This window comes from Gouania willdenowi, chromosome 7 (genome assembly GCF_900634775.1).
Source record: "Gouania willdenowi chromosome 7, fGouWil2.1, whole genome shotgun sequence".
In the NCBI taxonomy this organism is placed as follows: domain Eukaryota; kingdom Metazoa; phylum Chordata; class Actinopteri; order Blenniiformes; family Gobiesocidae; genus Gouania; species Gouania willdenowi.
This window is the reverse complement of record NC_041050.1, coordinates 31,546,244-31,566,318: the sequence shown is the minus strand read 5'-3', so window position 1 is coordinate 31,566,318 and position 20,075 is coordinate 31,546,244. Positions and strand designations below refer to the sequence as shown.

At 38.1% G+C, this 20,075-nt stretch overlaps 3 protein-coding genes across 3 annotated transcripts; 1 reads left to right on the top strand and 2 right to left on the bottom strand.

Moving 5' to 3' along the window:
- Positions 1-3,351: 3,351 nt before the first annotated feature.
- Positions 3,352-6,490, bottom strand: LOC114467299 (heat shock 70 kDa protein-like). Its single transcript, XM_028453478.1, has 2 exons — positions 6,273-6,490; positions 3,352-5,307 (listed from the first exon to the last, which is right to left on the bottom strand). Exon 2 carries the CDS (start codon positions 5,288-5,290, stop codon positions 3,371-3,373), a length of 1,920 nt encoding a protein of 639 aa, XP_028309279.1. The 5' UTR covers positions 5,291-5,307; positions 6,273-6,490; the 3' UTR covers positions 3,352-3,370.
- A 2,345-nt stretch (positions 6,491-8,835) lies between these two features.
- On the bottom strand, positions 8,836-12,087 carry LOC114466785 (heat shock 70 kDa protein-like). The gene is made up of 2 exons (XM_028452512.1): positions 11,864-12,087; positions 8,836-10,969 (listed from the first exon to the last, which is right to left on the bottom strand). Exon 2 carries the CDS (start codon positions 10,950-10,952, stop codon positions 9,033-9,035), a length of 1,920 nt encoding a protein of 639 aa, XP_028308313.1. The 5' UTR covers positions 10,953-10,969; positions 11,864-12,087; the 3' UTR covers positions 8,836-9,032.
- A 3,090-nt stretch (positions 12,088-15,177) lies between these two features.
- LOC114466784 (heat shock 70 kDa protein) lies at positions 15,178-18,909 on the top strand. The gene is made up of 2 exons (XM_028452511.1): positions 15,178-15,645; positions 16,728-18,909. Exon 2 carries the CDS (start codon positions 16,745-16,747, stop codon positions 18,662-18,664), a length of 1,920 nt encoding a protein of 639 aa, XP_028308312.1. The 5' UTR covers positions 15,178-15,645; positions 16,728-16,744; the 3' UTR covers positions 18,665-18,909.
- The last annotated feature ends 1,166 nt before the right edge of the window (positions 18,910-20,075 follow it).

The window sequence follows — 20,075 nt, the reverse complement described above, 5'->3', positions numbered from 1 at the left end:
ACAGATATGTCATTTAGATCACTGGAAACTGTTTTAAAAGGTGAAAAATGAAAATAATATGTCCCCTTTAAATACGGCACAACTTATAATCAACTATATTTCATGTCTTGTTACAGTTTATTAAAAGCTTGCCCGCATGCTTCCAAATGTGTTTAAAATGAATTGTTTCAGTATAATTGTCTTTACGTTATACTGCTGTTGACTTGTTTGTTTACCATACTTGCATACGGTGCCAAATTAAATAAACATTTGTGTTTTATCTGTTAGGAAAAACGTAAACATTCCACTACTTAGTTTAAATAAACTCTGAGATACTGCAGATTTTATGTCATAAAACAATGTTTCACTCAGTGTACATCGTTGTCTGCATACATGCCTTAAATGGTAACATTAAGTCTTCTTTATTACAACAAAGTAAAGCAATGAAATGAAACTTAAAGCTGCACAAACAGTACTTTATACTGTACTCTATATGTTTTTCAGAAGATTTAAATATTCAGTTTTCACTGAGCATGTCCTGGATGTAGAGCAATAAAATCACACTGAGATGTCATGTTTTCACCCAGACTATATGTTTGATAAGGCTTTGTGCTTCCCTAAATGGAAAATTGGTCATGGTTTTGAAGAGGAATCAGCACTGCATTTTTCCACTGCTTTTCCATTCGCTCATTTACATTCCAGCTGAGTTCAGAGTCACCGAGGAGGTCTTTGACTGAGGAACACTGTTGGTATGAGGGTGCCTTTCTCTTCAGGCTATATTTATTTATAAAACATTCCTCTTTGTCAATCCTCATTTCATGATGACGTCTTCCCTCCACTACTTTTGATGTATAACCTGTATGTTGAAATCTAATTAAACATTTTGATTCCTCAACAGAAAGTGTCAGTGGTTCACTGGTGAAAAATTGCTGATTTGTCTGAAGATTTGTGACTGTGTTTTCTGTCAACTTTTCTGTTTTCTGTACTATTTTTCCGTACAAAAATAATCACTGCGAACAGTTTCAGATTTCATGAATTGCATTGCGTCCCCCTCATTAATTTATTTGCATTTCCTCCTCCCATATTTTTGTTCCCCCTGGGAGATCCACCTACTACGCATATTCATTAGAGGAAAAATGTGTTAAATGGAATGAGGGTGCTTCCTGACGCACTGAAGACACGCAGTCCTGATTCCCTGGGCTTTGTACTCCTTATTAGTGATTGAAGTAACATTTGCACACGTTTTAATACCACTAAACCTTTTGTGAATCTGCCCCTCAGTATCATTCCATCCCTAATATTTAGACATCATATAGAAACAAAATGATCCTTGCCAATGACAAAATCTTTTTTTAAAAAACCTGATCTATCCATCCTGTGGATAGGGGAGTTGCTTATACAACAAAAACACCATTAGCACATTGGCTTGCTAATAAAATAATAATTATTAAAAAAAAACACGTGGAACAGAATTAAGAAACTAAAATGATGCTCACAGTTAATCTAAATATATCTCAAACTGTATGTAGGGGGATAGGTGGTTCTATCTTTACTGTTCAAAGTTATTATTACGGTCCGAAGGCCATAATGGCCATAAGAACCTATTGTTCTTGCTCTTTTTCCCTATTATTAGGGTCCGAAGGCCATGAATGGCCGTAGGAACCTATTGTTGTTGTATTTATTATTATTCCACACCAGTTTACCCCCTTAGGATGCCCAAAATCTCACTAAAATTTGCAAACACCTCAGGCCTGCTGAAAAACGAGATCATTTGGCACAATGAAAAAAATCGCTAAAAAAAATGCGTGCACGGTGCGCATTATAGATGCCAAAAATGCAATGGAACCACACGACCGGCAGGTTTGCCCAATTCGCCACATGTATTTTTGACCCAAAGATGAGCAAAAAGTTACATTATGACCACGCCCAAAACAAAACAGGAAGTCAGCCATCTTTGGTGAAAAACTGGCGTTTTGCCCTGGAAACTCATTTGCGCAAATTAGTCTGAGGGGTTTCATGCGATTAACTTCAAACTCGGCCAGAACCCTTAGGACCCACTGAAGATTAAAAATCAATGAAATAATTTGCGTATCTCCAACGGTTTGGTCATGCGCGCAATTACGAAATGCACACAAACTGTGATGGACCCGCACGACCAGCAGGTTTATCCTATTCATACAAAATTCGCCAGATGTATTCTTGACCCCAAGATGAGCAAAAAGTTACATTATGACCCTGCCCAAAACCAAACAGGAAGTCGGCCATCTTGGTGAATGGCGTTTTGCTCTTGCGCAAACTAGTCTGAGGGCCAGAACACAAGTTTAAAAAATTTAAAGGGGTTAATCAACATACAACATTGGAACTTTGAACAGTCTTATAGTGCTTCTGTTTTGTAATGTTTTCAATGACTTAAATACATTTTTAAGCTCAATTTTAAAAGCTTTAATGTTTGGGGATATTTTGAAAATTCTACTTCTTAAACCACATGTGCATCTTTCCTCATAAATGACAATCTTGTAGAGTTGCTGGAAATGCCTCTGCTGACCTAAGTACTGCCCCAGGGTGGCTCAACCTTGTAATGCATGTGTATATATAATCGTATATTGTACTTCAGGTTTTTCAAGAAAAAACATTACACCAATCACATAGTTAACTAATTTCATACATTTGGTGTTAATTCTGTCCCAGGTATGTGTTTTTATTTTATTTTTTTAAGAAATTTTAATTTACCCCCAGTCTCAATCATAAATGGATGAGGATTTTTTTTTTTAGGATGTTGTCATTGGCAAGGATCATTTTGGTTTCAATATGATGTATAAATATTAGAGATGAGACGATACATTGAGTTCACAATATGATACAATGGACTGTAATGGGTTCACGATAATTATATAATTTTGGGAAAGGAAAAAAGACAAAAAAAAAAAAAATTGAAGTTGGAGAATTAACTATTGTTTTATTTGACTTTAACTCTGGCTGGACATACATTTTTTTCCCCCATGTATGACCTTTTCAACTCTAGAGGAATATAAAACAAACCATAACAGTCTAGTGTGTAGTAGAATGTGTGGATTTCGTTTTCTATCTGACCCCCCTGCACCACCATTAAATTAAATTCACCATTCTTTAACATAGTCGACTCATTTACCTTTTCATAAAAGTCAGAAAATATTCAGTAAACCACTGACACTCACTTTCTGTTGAAGAATCAAAATGTTTAATACATTTTCAACATACAGGTTAAAACATGTGAAATGTGCAATGCAAAATAATCATTTTAAAGTTAGTGCTTTGTGTTTATTTAACAGAAAAATACAGTAAGTGAAACAATGCCATTTGTTTTTCATACAGCAAAGACTCCTCATGGAGAGGAAATGTGAAGTCCACAGTTTTAGTCCACTTCTTCAATAGTTGGACCCTTTGTGCTGGCCCCTGTCTGCCCACCACAGCCTCCAGATGGCGCTGCTCCCTGGTACAGTTTAGCCACAATTGGCTTGCACACTTTCTCCAGTTCCTTCTGGTGATGCTCGTACTCTTCCTTCTCTGCCAGCTGGTTGTTCTCCAGCCAAGAAATGGCCTGGTTACACTTTTCAATGACCATCTTTTTGTCCTCTTCACTGATCTTTCCTTTCATGTTCTCATCCTCAACACTGCTCTTCATGTTGTAGGCGTAGGACTCCAGTTGGTTCTTAGCTGCTACTCGGTCTCTCTGAGCGTCATCCTCAGCCTTGTACTTGTCAGCATCCTGCACCATCCGCTCGATCTCTTCTTTGCTGAGGCGGCCCTTGTCGTTGGTGATGGTGATTTTGTTTTCCTTGCCCGTGCTTTTGTCGGCCGCCGACACATTTAGGATGCCGTTGGCATCAATGTCAAAAGTGACCTCCACTTGGGGAACACCCCGGGGAGCAGGAGGGATACCTGTGAGCTCAAACTTTCCCAGGAGGTTGTTGTCTTTTGTCATAGCTCTCTCCCCTTCATAAACCTGAATCAGGACACCTGGTTGGTTGTCTGCGTATGTGGTGAAGATCTGAGTCTGCTTGGTTGGAACTGTGGTGTTTCGTTTGATTAAGGGTGTCATCACTCCACCTGCTGTTTCAATGCCCAGAGAGAGGGGAGCTACATCCAGCAGCAGCAGGTCTTGGACATTTTCTGAAGTGTCTCCCATGAGGATAGCAGCCTGCACTGCTGCACCATAGGCCACAGCTTCATCTGGATTGATGCTCTTGTTCAGTTCTCTGCCATTAAAAAAGTCTTGGAGGAGCTTTTGGATTTTGGGGATTCTTGTTGAGCCACCGACCAAGACAATTTCATTGATCTTTGACTTGTCAAGCTTGGCATCACGCAGGGCCTTCTCCACGGGTTCCAATGTTCCTCTGAAAAGTTCAGAGTTCAGTTCTTCAAAACGGGCTCTGGTGATGGAGGTGTAGAAGTCAATTCCCTCAAACAGGGAGTCGATCTCAATGCTGGCCTGGGTGCTTGAAGACAAGGTCCTCTTTGCTCGCTCGCATGCTGTGCGTAGCCTTCTCACTGCCCTTTTATTCTGGCTGATGTCTTTTTTGTACTTTCTCTTGAATTCTTCTACAAAGTGATTGACCATACGGTTGTCAAAGTCCTCGCCCCCAAGGTGAGTGTCTCCAGCTGTGGCTTTCACCTCAAAAATGCCATCTTCAATGGTCAGGATGGACACGTCAAAGGTGCCTCCACCAAGATCAAAGATGAGTACATTATTCTCTCCTTTTTTACCTTTATCCAGGCCATAGGCAATGGCTGCTGCCGTGGGCTCATTAATGATCCTCAGAACATTCAGTCCAGAAATCACTCCAGCATCTTTGGTGGCTTGTCTTTGGGAGTCGTTGAAATATGCTGGCACTGTGATGACAGCGTTGGACACTTTTTGGCCCAGGTAGGCCTCAGCTATCTCCTTCATTTTGACCAAGACCATGGAAGAAATCTCCTCTGGATAGAAAGCCTTGGTCTCTCCCTTATATTCCACCTGGAGTTTAGGTTTCCCACCATCACTGATCACCCTGAAAGGCCAAAGTTTCATGTCTGACTGGACAACTGTGTCGGTAAACTTCCGCCCAATGAGCCGCTTAGCATCAAAGATGGTGTTACTGGGGTTCATGGCCACTTGGTTCTTGGCAGCATCTCCAATCAGCCTCTCTGTGTCAGTGAAGGCCACATAGCTGGGAGTGGTCCTGTTCCCCTGATCGTTGGCAATGATTTCTACTTTGCCGTGTTGGAAAACCCCAACACAGGAGTAGGTGGTGCCCAGGTCGATGCCAATGGAAACTCCTTTAGCTGAGGACATCTTGCTTCTTTATGTTCCTGCAAGGATTCAATAAAAAAAAATCATGTAAAACTCTTTTCTTATTATTAATTTTAGTGATTTTTTTTTAAAGGTTGTACAACAAGTTTAATCAGATACCTTAACGTCAAATATATACTTTTTCATGAATAGAAAAGTGTTTGTTACAAATTAGCTACATACTGTTTAGGGCTCAGTGTCTCATCAACAATACTTTATCAGTTTTATATCTATTATTTCTCCATCTCCAATGAGTACAGCAGCATGTCTGATGTCATTAACAATTTATTAAAGGCAAGAGTTAGGTTACAAATGAGTGACGATGTTTCTGCTACAACAATTAGTTTTATTCACTTCCAAATAAAATTTGTTTAAGTTTAAGTAAGTATATAATGTGATTTACATAAATAAATGAACAATATTATATCTATTAAGTAGTTAAATTGTTTAACAGTCATAGTTCCAATGTTAAGATATGTTGATTAAAAAATGTAAGGGAATTCTATCATTGTTGACATTATTTCAATTAAACTGAAAATTAATCATATTTATTTAATGAATTTATTTATTTAAAAAAAAATGTTGCTCTTACTTTTGTGTCAATGGGAATACAGAAACAACAAATTTGGCATGCATGTCAGAGGCTAGTTATTTATAATAGTAGCTTTTGTTCTTATTGTTGTGTGAATTTGAGACCAAAACCATTTTAAAAATTCTCCAATTTGTGATTTCCAAATAATAAAATCCTTGTAATGTAAATATGAACAAAGTCCATTTTTTTTCCCAAACCTTTAAACAGGAAAACGTCGTCTAATCTATAATATAACATTAAGGATGTTTCAGATTATATTTGCTCACATGTATAACAGGCTTTGTGAAATTTAAATAACAAAACAAATATAAATCTGCCTCATATAAATGAATAAGTCTGTATATATATATATATAGTTAAATGTCAAACATAGTAAAAGGTGAATGTTCTTACCGTCAGTGATGGATCAGTAAGTGTGTGTAGCTCAGAGAGAAATGGTTTTTCTCAGAGATTCTTCTTGTTTCTCCTTCAGTGTGTGAAGCTCGTGCCTGGACTGGCTCTGACTTCCTCTTTTATCTCTCACCGACATGTTTCCAGAACCTTCCAGACGCTTCTGCTCCTCCTCCTCCGCTCAGCGGTGATGTAGAAGTTAAAATTAGAGAGTGAAACAGTTTCTGTAGAGATGGAGAATGTTCCAGACGGACACAGATGAATGTGGAACATTACAGACCGTAGACGTCAGCTTTATATTTATCAAAAAAAAAAACAAGTCACTGAGAGGCTGCTCAGTTTGACTCTAAACTACAGTTGGATCTGAAACTGCAGCTGTCTGTACCTACTGACGGAGTGACAGTGACGGGAGATTTTTTTTTTTTTCTTTCCACTTTATTTACGTGTTGAGGTTTTCAATTAGTTATTGAATGTGTTTTTTTTTTTTTTTTTTTTTTTTGTGGAGACTTTAAAAAAAAGAAGAAGAAAAAAATGCGACAACGTTTTGTTTGTTTATCTCGGTTTCTTTTTAAAAAAGTTAGCAGTGGTTTGTAGGAACAGGAAATAGCAACTGCTTTCAAAATAAAAGCTTTAAAATATCTAATCACTTCAAAGCTGCCTTTAAATTAAAGCGCCACACACACACCTTGGACATTAAAGATAGTACTACCAGAGGTGAATCGAGTACTGATTTATTCTACTGAAGTTGAAGTACTGTTTCTTGATTGGAATTGTACTGAAGTATAAGGAAGTTATACATAAAATACTCAAGTACAAGTAAAAATTATAGCCGGAAAAGGCAATAAACGGCCCTCGCCTTTGCCGCGCCACCTTTGCCACACTGCCTTTACCAAATTGCACCACCTTCAGCAATTTGCGCCGCCTTTGCCATGCCGCCTTTGCCATGCCGCCTTTGCCATGCCGCCTTTGCCATGCCGCCTTTGCCTTGCCGCCTTTGCCATGCCCCCTTTGCCTTGCCGCCTTTGCCGTGCCGCCTTTGCCGTGCCACCTTCGCTGTGCCGCCTTCGATGTGCTGCCTCAAGTTAATACAACGACATAACAGTGATTTTTATACTATCAATGCATTCTTATTGATTTGTTTAGACAGAAATGTCCTATTGAGATATAAACTTAGACATATTTATGATTTTTGTTGTTGTACTAACACATCCAAGAACAATGCTGGAGTTGTTGTAGTAGTATTAGTAGTAGTTTTTGTTGTTGTAGTAGTAGTAGTAGTAGTAGTTTTAGTTGTAGTTGTAGTAATAATAGTAGTAAGAGTGGCTCCAGGAGGAGTGTGTTAAAGTTTTGCGCCGATGATTTTCAAGATTTGGCCAATTTACGATTAACACAAAATGTAGAGTAGCTTGATACAAAATATCACAATAAAAAATAAAGCATGCATCTCATTGACTTTTTTGATCGAAAGGCCAAAACAGAAGTTCATGAAAAATACCAAACATTTTTCCCCATATTAAATTGTCTTCACTCTGTAGGGGCGGTAACGCGCCAATTTCCATATTTTCACATTGAGCTGGTTTAAGGCCGAGAGTTTAACAAGTGATTTACATTTGATGCAACTCAAAGTTTGTATGAGCAAATGGGAGCCTTTAAAAAAAATAAAACAATTTTCAAAAGGTTTTGGCCAGAATGCAAGTTATCAAAAATCTATAGATAACTTTTGATGTCCAACTACTCTAGATGATCTCCAGCAACTTTGAGCCCTGTCGATGAAACACCCAAGGAAAAGTGTGTTAAAATAGGACATTTGTCTCATATTAAATTCTCTTGCCTCTGTAGGGGGCGCTAACGCACCAATGTCCGTTTTTCCACATTGAGCTGGTTTAGGGCCAGGCCACAGACGATTTAGAGAGGTTTTGTTTTCTGTCAGTACAAAATGTATTACATACATTAAGTTTGAGAATTATTTAAGTAAACTAAGACGATGTGTTTTGTTTTTTAAAGAAATTTATATTAGAAAAATCTGTAAATCAATATGTGCTTATTCTAAGAAATAGGCTTGTTTTTTTTTTTTACTTTTGTTACAACCTTAATAATGAATAGATGTTTTTATTTTAAAATTTTGTCATTGACAAAGATCAATTTTGTTGATATCTACCAAATTGCTTGGAGTAAATGGATGTGTATGTGAAAATGTCATATGTGTTGCTTCTGAAACAAGAATGACACAAGATGGAACACATTTTGGTCTTTTTTGTATAAATGTAATTGATTAAATATGTAATAGCATAGTAGGATTTTTTAAAGTATGATTTAGTTGTAGATATGTGGAGTGCTTAGCCACTTTTCACACAAAACATTAAAATGAAATAGTTATTATTTCAGATTTTTTATCCAAATCCTCTTCAGAACTAAAAACAAAAAACCCCAGCTACATCTTAACCTAATACTGTATGTTAATTGGAATTAAGAATTTTAGACTAAATTCACCATTCTTTAACCTTGAGTCGACTCATTGACCTTTTCATAAAAGTCAGAAAATATTCAGTAAACTACTGACACTCACTTTCTGTTGAAGAATCAAAATGTTTAATACATTTTCAACATACAAGTTAAAACATGTGAAATGTGCAATGCAAAATAATCATTTTAAAGTTAGTGCTTTGTGTTTATTAAACAGAAAAATACAGTAAGTGAAACAATGCCATTTGTTTTTCACACAGCAAAGACTCCTCATGTAGATGAAATGTGAAGTCCACAGTTTTAGTCCACTTCTTCAATAGTTGGACCCTTTGTGCTGGCCCCTGTCTGCCCACCACAGCCTCCAGATGGCGCTGCTCCCTGGTACAGTTTAGCCACAATTGGCTTGCACACTTTCTCCAGTTCCTTCTGGTGATGCTCGTACTCTTCCTTCTCTGCCAGCTGGTTGTTCTCCAGCCAAGAAATGGCCTGGTTACACTTTTCAATGACCATCTTTTTGTCCTCTTCACTGATCTTTCCTTTCATGTTCTCATCCTCAACACTGCTCTTCATGTTGTAGGCGTAGGACTCCAGTTGATACTTAGCTGCGACTCGGTCTCTCTGAGCGTCATCCTCAGCCTTGTACTTGTCAGCGTCCTGCACCATCCGCTCAATCTCTTCTTTGCTGAGGCGGCCCTTGTCGTTGGTGATGGTGATTTTGTTTTCCTTGCCCGTGCTTTTGTCGACCGCCGACACATTTAGGATGCCGTTGGCATCAATGTCAAAGGTGACCTCCACTTGGGGAACACCCCGGGGAGCAGGAGGGATACCTGTGAGCTCAAACTTTCCCAGGAGGTTGTTGTCTTTTGTCATAGCTCTCTCCCCTTCATAAACCTGAATCAGGACACCTGGTTGGTTGTCTGCGTAGGTGGTGAAGGTCTGAGTCTGCTTGGTTGGAATTGTGGTGTTTCGTTTGATTAAGGGTGTCATCACTCCACCTGCGGTTTCAATGCCCAGAGAGAGGGGAGCTACATCCAGCAGCAGCAGGTCTTGGACATTTTCTGAAGTGTCTCCCATGAGGATAGCAGCCTGCACTGCTGCACCATAGGCCACAGCTTCATCTGGATTGATGCTCTTGTTCAGTTCTCTGCCATTGAAAAAGTCTTGGAGGAGCTTTTGGATTTTGGGGATTCTTGTTGAGCCACCGACCAAGACAATTTCATTGATCTTTGACTTGTCAAGCTTGGCATCGTGCAGGGCCTTCTCCACGGGTTCCAATGTTCCTCTGAAAAGTTCAGAGTTCAGTTCTTCAAAACGGGCTCTAGTGATGGAGGTGTAGAAGTCAATTCCCTCAAACAGGGAGTCGATCTCAATGCTGGCCTGGGTGCTTGAAGACAAGGTCCTCTTTGCTCGCTCGCATGCTGTGCGTAGCCTTCTCACTGCCCTTTTATTCTGGCTGATATCTTTTTTGTACTTTCTCTTGAATTCTTCTACAAAGTGGTTGACCATTCGGTTGTCAAAGTCCTCGCCCCCAAGGTGAGTGTCTCCAGCTGTGGCCTTCACCTCAAAAATGCCGTCTTCAATGGTCAGGATGGACACGTCAAAGGTGCCTCCACCAAGATCAAAGATGAGTACATTATTCTCTCCTTTTTTACCTTTATCCAGGCCGTAGGCAATGGCTGCTGCCGTGGGCTCATTAATGATCCTCAGAACATTCAGTCCAGAAATCACTCCAGCATCTTTGGTGGCTTGTCTTTGGGAGTCGTTGAAATATGCTGGCACTGTGATGACAGCGTTGGACACTTTTTGGCCCAGGTAGGCCTCAGCTATCTCCTTCATTTTGACCAAGACCATGGAAGAAATCTCCTCTGGATAGAAAGCCTTGGTCTCTCCCTTATATTCCACCTGGAGTTTAGGTTTCCCACCATCACTGATCACCCTGAAAGGCCAAAGTTTCATGTCTGACTGGACAACTGCGTCGGTAAACTTCCGCCCAATGAGCCGCTTAGCATCAAAGATGGTGTTACTGGGGTTCATGGCCACTTGGTTCTTGGCAGCATCTCCAATCAGCCTCTCTGTGTCAGTGAAGGCCACATAGCTGGGAGTGGTCCTGTTCCCCTGATCGTTGGCAATGATTTCTACTTTGCCGTGTTGGAAAACCCCAACACAGGAGTAGGTGGTGCCCAGGTCGATGCCAATGGAAACTCCTTTAGCTGAGGACATCTTGCTTCTTTATGTTCCTGCAAGGATTCAATAAAAAAAAATCATGTAAAACTCTTGTATTATTATTATTAATTTTAGTGATTTTTTTAAAGGTTGTACAACAATTTTATTCAAATACCTTAAAGTCAAATATTTGAAAAAACTTTAAACTTTTTCATGAATAGAAAGTGTTTGTTACAAATTAGTTACATACTCTTTAGGGCTCAGTGTCTCATCAACAATACTTTATCAATTTTATATCTATTATTTCTCCATCTCCAATGAGTACAGCAGCATGTCTGATGTCATTAACATTTTATTAAAGGCAAAAGTTAAGTTACAAATAAGTGAGGATGTTTCTGCTACAACAATTAGTTTTTATTCCCTTCCAAACAAAATTAGTTTAAGTATATAATGTCATTTACATAAATAAATAATCAATGTTATATCTTTTAAGTAGTTAAATTGTTTAACAATCATAGTTCCAATGTTAAGATATGTTGATTAAATGAAAAAAAAAATTTAAAAATCCAATAATAAAAAAGTAAAAATAAATAATAATGTTACTCTTGCTTTTGTCTATAAGAATACAGCAAAACAAAATTGGCATGCATGTTATTTACAATAGTAGCTTTCATAATAATTGCTGTGTGGTTTTGAGACAAAACTATTTAAAATGTAAGTATAAACAAAATCCATTTTTTTTTTCAAACCTTTAAACAGGAAAACGTCGTCTAATCTATAATATAACATTAAGCATGTTTTAAATTATATTTGCTCACATGTATAACAGGCTTTGTGAAATTTAAATAAAAAAAATATATAAATCTGCCTTATATAACATATAAATGAATAAGTCTGTTTATATATATATATATATATTTTTTTTTTATAGTTAAATGTCAAACATAGTAAAAGGTGAATGTTCTTACCGTCAGTGATGGATCAGTAAGTGTGTGTAGCTCAGAGAGAAATGGTTCTTCTCAGAGATTCTTCTTGTTTCTCCTTCAGTGTGTGAAGCTCGTGCCTGGACTGGCTCTGACTTCCTCTTTTATCTCTCACCGACATGTTTCCAGAACCTTCCAGAACCTTCTGCTCCTCCTCCTCCGCTCAGCGGTGGGAGAGAGTGAGAATGTTCCTGACGGACACAGCTGATTGTGGAACATTACAGATCGTGGACGTCATCTTTATATTTGTCAAAAAAAAAAACAAGTCACTGAGAGGCTGCTCAGTTTGACTCTAAACTACAGTTGGATCTGAAACTGCTGCTGTCAGTAGCTACTGACGGAGGGACAGTGACAGGAGATCTTTTTCACTTCCGTTGTTTATTTTTCACTTTATTTACGCGTTGAGGTCTTCAGCTCGTTGTTGAATATATAATTTGCGACAACGTTTTGTTTGTTTTTAAGTTAGCAGAGGTTTGTAGCAACAGGAAATAGCAACCGGTTTCAAAATAAAAGCCTTCAAATAATGTAATCACTTCAAGGCTGCCTTTAATTTAAAGCGCTGCACGCACACTTTGGACAGTAAAGATAGTACTACCAGTGGTGAAAAGAGAACTGATATATTCTAGTCATGTAGAAGTACTGTTACTTGATTGGAACTGTACTCAAATACAAGTAATTTATACATAAAATACTCAAGTACAAGTAAAAAGTAGCATAATTAAATTTACAAGTTACTTTCACCCTCCATGTTTATTTTTGGGAATAAATCTTGCCACAGTTCCCTTGGAAACAGTAAACATCTCATGTATAAACTTAAAAAGGAAGAGACCAAATCTTGCACAATTAAAACTTAGGTTTATTTTCCACAAAGGCATCTGTATAAAATAAAATGTTTGACATAATGTACAAATCTTTTTTAAATGAAATGACCAATGAATTAAATCAAAAATAAAAATTGTAAGGCTGTAAGTATTGCTATAACATTTGTGAACTCTATAACTTATTTTAAAACGTACTTTAGTACAAGTAAAATTGCTGATTTAGAAATATAATTAAAAAAAGTACTCATAAAAACAATTACAGTAACGTGAGTATTTGTGATTCATTACTTTCACCTCTGAGTACCACATATCCCTAACCCCCCCAGTTATACAGTTTAATATCTATTAAGATTATCTTTGAGCCCTAAGCCCTGTACAGCCTGAATCATTACATATTTGACAGAAAATAAAAAAACTATTCAAATTTCAATTTCCATTCATGAGTTTTAATTTGTATCATAGTATACATCTGACCTCAATGCTCGAATATTGTTGTATTATAACCAACACAAACATAATAAATAACCAACATGTCTGAGAAATTGTCAATTCCATATAGGACATTTATTTTAGTGCTACTTTCATGCAACAGTGCGGCATCCACCAATGAAACTGTAATGGTGAAGTCTGTAACATGTAACATTTCACTTGTTTTTCCTCATTTTGGCATTCAACAACTTTTTATTTTGCATGGTGGTGGTTGGTCTGAAAACAGTTCCTGTCTTTGTTCAGACAGAGATTCACTCAGCATTTCTCACAGCACATGTGGGAAAAGTGGCCTGTACAGTGCTTACATCTGTCTTGTTCCCCATGTTGGTTACCAAATTATGCAATTTAAACATTTAGTTTACTTAAAAAATGTTGCTTGATGATGTGAAATGCATGAAATACAACAAAAAGAAAAATTTAGATGTACATGATCTCATATACCTGCTGTATCAAATCTGATACACCATTTTCAACACGGTTTTAGTAAAACAGAGATTATGAAATATAAACTGATATCACACTACATCTACCCAGTATCTGTTCCTATTAATGTTTCAGTACAAATGTTAATGTTTTTCTTACCTTAACGGGGCGGTCTTATGAAAAAATGACTTTATAATGGTTTTGCTACAGTGCTGTACATCCCTTTAGCCTTATTCATAGGGCCAAAGTTGAAAAAGTTCTGTTTCCTCCCTCCCTTGTTATTCCACATTTTGTAAAAAGTCAGCTCCAAATGGGCGAGTTGGATTTTTCTCACACTGTGACATCACATCGTGGAAACTCCTCCTCGTGACAATTCTGGCTCCTCCTACCCTGTAAGAATGTGAGCTCCTCCCTCTCAAACTATTTAACAGGTAACACACACTGCAGTTTAATATAGAATATACATTATACTTTATTGTCATATATGCACAAAATGTGTTCTCTGCATTTAACCCCTCCCTGAGGAGCAGTGGGCAGCCACGGTGTAGCACCCAGGGAACAGTTAGGGTTAATATAAGGGACTGATCAACATCCCACAGTGATGGACCAGGGAGATTAGAACCAGTGAGCCTACAATTACAAGTCTTCTCCCTTAACCACTAGTCCCTTTATCTACAGATAATATATTTACATTCAGTATCTAAATAATCCAGTACATAAATAATCTGAAGCGCTCACAATCAGTTCCATTTTTAGTATCTGTTATACCGCCTTGTATCACCTTTGAGGTGATCTGACGTATTTGTGATCCAATGCTACGCAGCGGTTGGACAAAACAGTGGACTATTATCTTATATGGATGAGTTCTGTGGTCAGAATATGTGCAAATGACAAGAAAGCGACTTAGCAGCCCTAGTGAGTGTTTGAAACATACGAAACAGCAGACTGACTCCGCTGCTGCTGTGATAAACGCAGGCTGTGGAGCAGCCTTTTTGTCAAACTCACAATCATAATAACCGCTTAAATAGCCATGTGTTTAACTGTAATGGGCAGTTTTTTTGGTTGAAAACAACAAGAGAAAATTGTGATGATCACCTTCTCAGAGAGAAACATGAAGTCTGCGTCTACAGACACGCCCACTCATGCATTTGCACGAAGGCCCGAAAACAACCTGTTTTTAGAACTGTCATTTAAGTGATTTTTCAGAGGGCTAAAATTCCAAACAAGTGTGTTTTGGAAAATAAATTTCAAATACTATTTTGTTGGGGTTCTTCGAACAAATGGAGATGGGTAAAAAATAGCACAACATGATCTTTAATTTTTTCAAAATTGGAAAAGTTCAGAAGCTAAATATCGTCACATTATTACATAGAAAATCCATATCCTTGTTCTTCAAAACACAACTCTTTACTGTTCAAAGTGTGTGTGATGTGCTTTAATTTAATGGCAGCCATGGCGTAGATTATTTTTAACGCTTTTATTTTGAAACCGGTTGCTATTTCCTGTTGCTAGAAAACACTGCTAACTTAAAAAGGAAACCGAGATAAACAAAGAAGACGTTGTGGGATTTTTAGTTTCCACAAATAATAAATGACACGTTCAACAACTAACTGAAGACCTCAACACGGGGAAAAAAGTGATAAATTAAAACGGAGGTTAAAAAAAAAGATCGCCTGTCCCTCCGTCAGTAGCTACTGACAGCAGCAGTTTCAGATCCAACTGTAGTTTAGAGTCAAACCGAGCAGCCTCTCAGTGACTTGTTTTTTTTGACAAATATAAAGATGAAGTCCACGATCTGTAATGTTCCACAATCATCTGTGTCCGTCTGGAACATTCTCACGCTCTCCCACCGCTGAGCGGAGGAGGAGGAGCAGAAGCGTCTGGAAGGTTCTGGAAACATGTCGGTGAGAGATAAAAGAGGAAGTCAGAGCCAGTCCAGGCACGAGCTTCACACACTGAAGGAGAAACAAGAAGAATCTCTGAGAAGAACCATTTCTCTCTGAGCTACACACACTTACTGATCCATCACTGACGGTAAGAACATTCACCTTTTACTATGTTTGACATTTAACTATATATATATATATAAACAGACTTATTCCTTTATATGTTATATGAGGCAGATTTATATTTGTTTTTTAGTTTAAATTTCACAAACTACATTAATAACTAGCCTCTGACATGCATGCCAAATTTGTTGTTTCTGTATTCCTATTGACACAAGAGTAATATTATTTTTCAAAATTATTAAAATAATATTGATGTTCAGTTTGATTGAAATAATGTCAACAATGATAACAATCCCACCAACAACAGCCTGTTATACATCTGTGCAAATATAAGATCTGAAACACTCACAAGGTTATATTATAGTCAAGTTTTCCAATCTAAGGTTGCCAATAATCCTAATTTTGTTTTTATTTACATTAAAATAATTTGACCATTTGGGAATCACAAGTTGGAGAACTTTTAAGTTGTTTTCTGCCTGAAAACCACACAGCAATAAATACAAAAGCTACTATATTGTAAATAACAGGCATGCCAATTTTGTTTTGCTGTATTTCAATAGACATAAAAGCAAGAGTAACATTATTTCTATAAATGTATTACTCAAATAAAAAATATTCATGATCAGTTTAATTGAAATAATATTAACAATAACATTCCCTTTAATTTTTTAATCAACATATCTTAATATTGGAACTATATTAACTACTTAATAACATTGTTTATTTATTTATGTAAATTACATTATATACTACATAAACTAATTTTACTTGTTGTAGCAGAAACATCCTGACTCATTTGTAACTAAACTTTTGCTTTTAATGAAATGTTAATGACATCAGACATGCTGCTGTACTCATTGGAGATGGAGAAATAATAGATATAAAATTGATAAAGTATTGTTGATGAAACACTGAGCCCTAAAGAGTATGTAGCTAATTTGTAACAAACACTTTCTATTCATGAAAAATGTTTAAGTTTTTTCAAATATTTGACATTAAGGTATCTGAATAAACATGTTGTACAACCTTTAAACAAAAGTCACAAAAATTAATAATAATACAAGAGTTTTACATGATTTTTTTTATTATTTTATTGAATCCTTGCAGGAACATAAAGAAGCAAGATGTCCTCAGCTAAAGGAGTTTCCATTGGCATCGACCTGGGCACCACCTACTCCTGTGTTGGGGTTTTCCAACACGGCAAAGTAGAAATCATTGCCAACGATCAGGGGAACAGGACCACCCCCAGCTATGTGGCCTTCACTGACACAGAGAGGCTGATTGGAGATGCTGCCAAGAACCAAGTGGCCATGAACCCCAGTAACACCATCTTTGATGCTAAGCGGCTCATTGGGCGGAAGTTTACTGACACAGTTGTCCAGTCAGACATGAAACTTTGGCCTTTCAGGGTGATCAGTGATGGTGGGAAACCTAAACTCCAGGTGGAATATAAGGGAGAGACCAAGGCTTTCTATCCAGAGGAGATTTCTTCCATGGTCTTGGTCAAAATGAAGGAGATAGCTGAGGCCTACCTGGGCCAAAAAGTGTCCAACGCTGTCATCACAGTGCCAGCATATTTCAACGACTCCCAAAGACAAGCCACCAAAGATGCTGGAGTGATTTCTGGACTGAATGTTCTGAGGATCATTAATGAGCCCACGGCAGCAGCCATTGCCTACGGCCTGGATAAAGGTAAAAAAGGAGAGAAGAATGTACTCATCTTTGATCTTGGTGGAGGCACCTTTGACGTGTCCATCCTGACCATTGAAGATGGCATTTTTGAGGTGAAAGCCACAGCTGGAGACACTCACCTTGGGGGCGAGGACTTTGACAACCGTATGGTCAATCACTTTGTAGAAGAATTCAAGAGAAAGTACAAAAAAGACATCAGCCAGAATAAAAGGGCAGTGAGAAGGCTACGCACAGCATGCGAGCGAGCAAAGAGGACCTTGTCTTCAAGCACCCAGGCCAGCATTGAGATCGACTCCCTGTTTGAGGGAATTGACTTCTACACCTCCATCACTAGAGCCCGTTTTGAAGAACTGAACTCTGAACTTTTCAGAGGAACATTGGAACCCGTGGAGAAGGCCCTGCGCGATGCCAAGCTTGACAAGTCAAAGATCAATGAAATTGTCTTGGTCGGTGGCTCAACGAGAATCCCCAAAATCCAAAAGCTCCTCCAAGACTTTTTCAATGGCAGAGAACTGAACAAGAGCATCAATCCAGATGAAGCTGTGGCCTATGGTGCAGCAGTGCAGGCTGCTATCCTCATGGGAGACACTTCAGAAAATGTCCAAGACCTGCTGCTGCTGGATGTAGCTCCCCTCTCTCTGGGCATTGAAACAGCAGGTGGAGTGATGACAGCCTTAATCAAACGAAACACCACAGTTCCAACCAAGCAAACTCAGACCTTCACCACATACGCAGACAACCAACCAGGTGTCTTGATTCAGGTTTATGAAGGGGAGAGAGCTATGACAAAAGACAACAACCTCCTGGGAAAGTTTGAGCTCACAGGTATCCCTCCTGCTCCCCGGGGTGTTCCCCAAGTGGAGGTCACTTTTGACATTGATGCCAACGGCATCCTAAATGTGTCGGCGGTCGACAAAAGCACGGGCAAGGAAAACAAAATCACCATCACCAACGACAAGGGCCGCCTCAGCAAAGAAGAGATTGAGCGGATGGTGCAGGATGCTGACAAGTACAAGGCTGAGGATGACGCTCAGAGAGACCGAGTAGCAGCTAAGAACCAACTGGAGTCCTACGCCTACAACATGAAGAGCAGTGTTGAGGATGAGAACATGAAAGGAAAGATCAGCGAAGAGGACAAAAAGGTGGTCATTGAAAAGTGTAACCTGGCCATTTTATGGCTGGAGAACAACCAGCTGGCAGAGAAGGAAGAGTACGAGCATCACCAGAAGGAACTGGAGAAAGTGTGCAAGCCAATTGTGGCTAAACTGTACCAGGGAGCAGCGCCATCTGGAGGCTGTGGTGGGCAGACAGGGGCCAGCACAAAGGGTCCAACTATTGAAGAAGTGGACTAAAACTGTGGACTTCACATTTCATCTACATGAGGAGTCTTTGCTGTATGAAAAACAAATGTTGTGGTGGAGAACTTTGCATATTTGTATTCTAATTTTGTTGTTACTATAGTTTTTTTTGTTTTATACATTCCTGTCTTGGGGAAAAAATGGAGTATTGAGATCTTGTATTTAAAATAGATCAATCCTCTTGTGATTTTTTTTTACAACTAAGATGTACAGCAACGAATATAAATGTGAAATGTATGTATGTATAGATGCACTGTGATACTCTGAAAATAATAATAAAAAAAGAAAAACAAATGTTGTGGTTTCACTTACTCTTTGTCCTTGTAAATAAACACAATTTAAAGAAAACATTAACTTTGATATCAATAGTTCCAACAGATTCATTTTGTTTTCTTTTCATGTCTTCTTGAAAAACCTTGCCCGAATAAACAAAACCTCAACTTAACATAACTTTGATATTATTCTTTCATATTGGACATTTCACATGATTCCTCTTCCAGTTGACGGTAATAGTCTGTGAGGAAAGAGGATAAAAGATGTACCACAGGAAACAAAGACTGAGATCTTCCTCAGTCGGCAATGACAACTATTTACTATTGCTTTATTACTAGTTAAATATATGATCAATAAGAAGTTAATGTTATTTGCACAAACCACCAACCTTGAGTATGATTAACTAACCCATGGTATTACTATTAATAAAACAACTCTTGAATGTTTCAAAAACAATTGGTGGATTTAAGGAGTACAGGATTAACACAAAGAAAACTCTACAGTCCACTATAATCTTGTTATTTAGAACAGTATGGGTTCAATATCATGCCACAGACAATTTGTGCGTGCAAAAAGATTTTGCATGTGAAATGATGTTTTGTAGTTGCATTCAAACGAGTCGTGCTTGTAAAAAAAATCTGAACCCGCAGAAACATTTTGTGGCTGTGCAAAAAACCTTTGTCTGCAGAAATATTATTTGCAAACATGTAGATCAGTTTTGTAGTTGTGTTTTTTTTTCTGTGTGTGTGCAAATTAAATTTGTATCCGAAAAAACTTTCGCAATACAAAATATCTGTACGAGTGAGACATCTTGGGCTCGTGTGCAACACTGCACCTACGAGCTCGCAAAAAAAAAAACTACAACCACAAAACATTTTTACGGATTGAAGGCCAGTCAATTTCGTGCCACTAACGGCCAATCAGGACGCTGCATACTGGCGAGCCAAACAGCCAATGACAGAGGACTACTTCTTTTGAGGGAAGAAGAACGAAGAAGCAGCTCGCTTTTCTCGCTGCTAGCACTGAGAAACAATGGCCGAAGACCAAGTAAGTGAAGGCTGAGTTGCATTATAGAAAATAAATAATGTGATGTAGACTACAGAGTGCAAGCCTAGGTGTTTAAGATTGTCCT